General features: G+C 35.8%; 1 protein-coding gene across 1 annotated transcript in view; it reads left to right on the top strand.

The window, feature by feature from the left end:
- Nucleotides 1-1697: 1697 nt before the first annotated feature.
- The window catches only part of LOC121323640 (contactin-associated protein-like 5), a 206463-nt gene continuing 202160 nt past the window's right edge, over nt 1698-6000 (top strand). Inside the window, exon 1 of the mRNA XM_041264814.1 lies at nt 1698-1901. Coding sequence (XP_041120748.1) covers nt 1817-1901 — 85 coding nt within the window. The 5' untranslated portion in view covers nt 1698-1816. The remainder of the gene's footprint in view (nt 1902-6000) is intronic.

Genomic DNA, 6000 nt, shown 5'->3' with positions numbered 1-6000 from the left:
ATACTTTGTATACTCATTTACAGCAAATATGTACAGATTTTACAGATGGACACATAAAGAACGCACAATGAAAAGGAAAAGTGAAGGGTTACGGGTTGCTCTTCTGTCTTATGTAGGTTGACATTTTAAATGTGAACTGAAAATTAGAACAGGCTGACATGTTATTGGTGCCTTCTTTCTTTTATAGAATAAAGTAAATTCAATTAGTAACAGAGAAATATACCATGGAAATAATAACCTACAAACCGTTTTTGAAAAATGCTATCTGTCAAGAGGTGTTGTGTGACCCTATGATATTTCTTCAATTTACTGTTATTAATCTGGACAATGAAACCCTATGTTAAGAAAAAATGAGAAGTTAATGCAATATCACTTAAAGGTGGCAGCTATGGTAAAGAGCGATACTTAGGAACCCCTTTATGTTTAATGTAGTTGTTTCTCGCTAGTTCTGTAACATTATCAGTGGTGCAATTATAGCATGATGTTATTTTATTAACATGGACTTATAGCTAGAGCTGACCAGATAGGGAATAATTGACATAAATACAGTAGATACCTGCATTGCTTTAGATCAGTGGATTATAAACTCCGGTCCTCGGGACCGCTGTGTCTTCTGGCTTTCTTTCCAAATGAGTTATCTACTTAACTAAACCCTTAACTGAACTAACAATTAGCTTAATTATTCCTTTTTAATTGTTCTCAGCTCCTAAAAAGTTGCAGATTTCAAGTTATTTATAATATGTTATTGTTAAGTTGAAATCTCCAACGATTTAAGAGCTGAAAATAATTTAAAAGGCCCAATTAAGCGAATTATTAGCTCAGTTAAGAGTTTAGTTAAGGCTTACAGGCTCAACTTTCCAAAACTGGCGTTGTTAAATGCTATTTGAGCATTGTTCTGCAGTTTTGCACTTCAGAAAACGTGCACCATATCAAACAAATTTTCATTCGTCCGCAGGTTACATTCAGAGCACTTAATGCAATCCTCTACTGGGAACACAACAAACAAAAGCAGACGTTTACTGATATTCTGTACAGCGTTCACCTTTCATTCCATTATGTCACGTAGGTTTAATCCAAATGTTGTCTCAAAACGTCTAACAGATGGATGGGAATGATAACCAAAAGAACCCTTAACAGTCTTGTAAATGCTCCCCTGTCGGAAATGCGAATATGCAGAGCTGACGTGATTTTATACTAAACGTCATGAAATAGATGCTGTTTTAATCATTAAACCTTGTGTGTTCATATTAAGTTATTAAGTAGAACCACATTGTGCATATGCCCCATCTTTGTACAGATTTATTGTGTATCTTTGTTACAATTATCAAAAGTTCAATGCATAATCCTAACCACACATACTGGGATATAAGTTCACGTGTGCGCCTGTGCATATAAACAGTGCATGCTGTACATCACATACAGGTATATTAGATGCATATTCTTGGCTTGATATATTCCAGTACTAGAGAGCAGCCTGAATCATTCAGCTTTGCGCAGCCAGAAGGTGTGTTTGCTTTTTCAGAGGCGAGCTGCACCCTGTCCGCCGCGAGGAGCTTTTCAGTGCTTTGGTGCTGAACCACAATCTGAGCAGGCAAGAACACTTCGTCAGTCAGGGGTGTGCTGCTCGGGAGGAGCTACGTCTTTAAGAGGGTCTGTGGGGGGAGTGGCTCTGCTATTTCATTAGCGGCTGCCTGACGGCAGGGTAAAGTAAATGAGTCAGTGTAACTGAAAGGATAAAGAACAAACCCAGTGGAGAGATTCTTTCCTAGATTGAGGATTACGTTTGCCTGGTTACACATACTCACTGGCAGCGAAGATGGAATCTTGGTCCTCGTCTTTGCCCTATGTCTTCAGTTTGGTGGTGTTCAGTCTTTGCAGCCTTGCGCTGGCAGCTAACAATTGTAAGTACTGTGAGATGTAACATATTATACCAGCCCGAAGCAGGTGCCTTTACTCTTAAATATCTTGTTAACATGTAACTTACATGTTTCTAAAGTACTCTATTCCCCTATATATGTAACGCATTAAAAAGCATATATTCACGATATTAATATAAAAGGGAAAAAACTGCTAACTGTTTTATTTCTTTAGCATAAAAAAGTGTTTTCATTTGAGAATGAAAAAATAAGCGTTTTCATGTTTGTGTTTGTTCTTATTTGACTGGATCTTTTTGTTCATTTTATTTATTTTTTTTTTTTTTAAACGAATTCACGATTTTTAGATGCAATTTTGTATGAAACATGAACTTGAATAATATATTGGGAGAATCTCCTGATAACTGTCCCGACCAACCTTACGGTTAGTGTAGCTATGACTGTCAGATGTTTCAGCAGCTATGTATGGTTTAAATGTAACGTCTTCTATTCGCAGTATCCCAGTTTAGTGTTAAAAGCCCTGTTTACAATATTTATTTTGAGTGTCATATAGACAGCCATTCGAACTAAACTGATTAATAACCTACTCTGTCTCTAAGAAAACTGCAATTGAGAAAATAATAACGTTGTGAGGCAAAGGTTTGTGCATTGTAATGCTTTTTTAATGTTTTGTGTTTGGTTTTTAAATGTGGAGTGCTATCAGTGAAATAGTACATTCAAGGAATATAGTGAGGTATGTGATTGATTATGGCAGGAAAAAAGGATAGTATTGGTTAAGTGATTATCTTAACTGACAGTAACTATGATGTGCAATAAAAAGATTAGATATAAAAAATTACCAAAATATCCCTTTGAGATATATTGCATAGTTTTGTGTATTTTTTGTTCTTTGGGCATTGCTAAAAAGCTAAAATTTCCTGTGCAGAAAAGTTACCTCAAAGTGAAACGTTTTAAGTAGCATGGATGGATTGACTTAATCTTTTATTCCAAAAAATAAATACAACTTCTAATAGTAAATTGTCCTTGAGAAAAAGCTGAGTAAACCAGTTCCTATCTCACAGATAAATGCTTTTCAACCACAAGTTACAAGCCCATACATACTCATTAAAGGGCAGTAGGTATGCTGTCTACTTTATACATTACGTGGCACTACATTATTACTGTAATAAAGTATTACGCAGTATGTTTCGTAGAGTAGTATTTCTAGGCTATTAATGGAAACTGGAAATATGTCTTGATTAATGACACATAAGTGCAGTTCCAGTTACTGGCATTTCTATCACTAGAGGTCAGTCTACGCCTATGCATAATGCAGTACTTGGTCTCTTCCTTACCTGACATTGTTGGTAGAACTTGTTAGCACTTGATATATGTGCAGGTGCATGCAAAAGTAATACTAAGCGTAACTTGACATTCCCTTTTATTGCCAACTTGACACTTACAAGGTGATGGGGACATATATCACAAAACCTGTTGGATATATTGGATTCATACATATATATATACTATATATATATACTATATATATATATATATATATATATATATATATATATATATAATCCAGGGCTGGCAAGAGAACGTGAAACAAGCAATCTGATTGGTCGAGCAAGGTTTCAGCTGTCCATATAGTGGATGGATACGGACAGCTGGAGCCTTGTCACATATTCTAAATCACTGCACTGCCTCGCAGAATTTAAATCTTTATACTCAGTCACCTGACGTAGCATTTTGTAAACACTAGAAAAACACAAAAATACCATTCGGCACACTATGTACACCTCTCAGACACATACCTTGAAAAATTATTGAAATCTGAGATGTCGTTGTGTTTGTTTTTATTCCGCCCATCTGTTCTGCTCAAACAGTGTATCTGTCTCAACTCTGCCCCCTGGTGTATCTTTTCAATAGCAATGTTCACAATATCATAAATACAGATGTACTTTCTTTTGCATGTTCCAATAAAATTAATATACTCAGCTTAATTTAATGTGTAGTTCAAAGTTATAAATGGGGCTACTTTACTGGCATAAGGACATTTAATAATAATAATAAAAATATATATATATATACTTTTTAGCCCTAAACTTGAACTGGATTATAAATGCAATAAGGCCCTTCCAGGCATCTGTGTATGTTGAATATACAGACTTCTCGGGGGTTGGAGGCACTTGACTTAGACTCGTGCCTCACAATGCCATGAGGCATCCGTATATTCGATGTATACAGACGCCCTGTCAGGACAGTCTGGAAAACGTAATATATATATATCTATATATACTAATATATATATATATTATACTTATGTGTGTGTGTGTGTGTGTGTGTGTGTGTGTGTGTGTGTGTGTGTGTGTGTGTGCTGAATGGGGTGTTTTAGGTCTATCCTATATAAAACCACTTTTATAGTTTAATTTTCTATAGTATACTGTTATAGGAAACAGTACTACTATTTTTATATGAGATAAAAAAATGCATTTATAAATTCAATAACTATAACTTTGCTGACTCCAAATGTATTGATTCATATTTCTAACTCAACACACCTAGCTAAAAATCAACACCTGTCTTAAAAATTGTTTTGGCCAGAGTCTGTATTTGTATCAGCAATAAAAATACACCATGTATGTTCCTTATAGCTATCTATCCAGTCTCGAAACATTTTTTTTACATAGAAACAGATGTTTTATATGCAAGGTACTCTAAATAAGCCAAACAGATATACAATAATTAGGTTATTATGGCACTATACTTTCATTAGGACTAAGAGAGCTTGAATTTAAAAATACAATACAAATCAGTATTAACCAGTGGATAAAGAAACAGGCTTGTAACCAGGAGGTCCCCGGTTCAAATCCCAGCTCACTCACTGACTCGCTGTGTGACCCTGAGCAAGTCACTAACCTCCTTGTGCTCCGTCTTTCGGGTGAGACGCTGTAAGTGACTCTGCAGCTGATGCATGGTTTACACACCATAGTCTCTGTAAGTTGAACTGGATAAATAGTCTGCTAAATAAGCTCATTACAAGAAGGCCATTCCTTTGAAAAGGGGCGGGACTGACAGTCATGTGATCCAATCACATGACAAACAGAGACTATTGCCTGGTGGTGTAAGGATGCCAGGCAATAGATCAATCTATTTTTGCTCCCAATATAATGATCTTTTTACCAATCACAGGCCATGATTTCCAACCACTGATTCATATACACACACACACACACACACACACACACACACACACACACACACACACACACATATATATATATATACTTCCGAGGCAGTGTGGTCCTGTGGATGAGATGTTAAGTCAATGTCCTATTGTAAGTGATTCTGCATATAATGCACAGTTCACAGCCTACCTCTGTAAAGTGTTTTGTGATGGTGGTCCACTATGAAATGTGCTATATAAAGATATTATTATTGTTATTATTATAAAATGGGTATTTTAAATACTCTATCCTGATTGGTCAAAACAGATCACATGGAGGTGTTGATATTACAGCATATCACCATGGGCATATCAAAAAGGGACCAATCACTGGCAGATATCCCTATTCCCACTAGAATTCTGAAAAAAATCTAAACAAAAACAACAGCCATTTTATTGCAATAAAAATAACTAACCAGATGTATAGAAATGTTGACCTTTATGGAAATCAAAGTGTAGGTGAGATTTTAAATGAGTCAGACATCATTGACTCTAATTCAAGTAGTGAAAAGAAGCAAAAGTATTCAAATCAATTCAACACACCCCATTCTAATAACTTTGCCCCTAATCCCAGAACTACAGTGTTTCCCTATCCCATTCTGAAAATGCATAGTTTTAAAAAATATATCTTAAAACTTTCAGATTTAAAAAAATATATATTTGGGTAGCTCTTAAAGCAGCCTTTTGTGGATAAATGGCTGTTTTGTTGCCACTGTCCCTGGTCTACTGTATGTCTATACACCTCCTTTGGGTGGTTGCATCGCCTGCCCTGCTTGCACAGCTGTGTGATCTGTGATGCAGAGTATTTACAAAAAGCATCTTGACAATTCCTGCCATACTGTTCTCCTCACATAAATGGCAGGTTATGATGGTATCATCTCTTCTGCTGTGTCCTTCATTTTTTTATTGATTGACACG

Source organism: Polyodon spathula, chromosome 11 (genome assembly GCF_017654505.1).
Source record: "Polyodon spathula isolate WHYD16114869_AA chromosome 11, ASM1765450v1, whole genome shotgun sequence".
NCBI classification, from domain to species: Eukaryota; Metazoa; Chordata; class Actinopteri; order Acipenseriformes; family Polyodontidae; genus Polyodon; species Polyodon spathula.
This window is presented reverse-complemented; position numbering and strand designations above follow the sequence as displayed.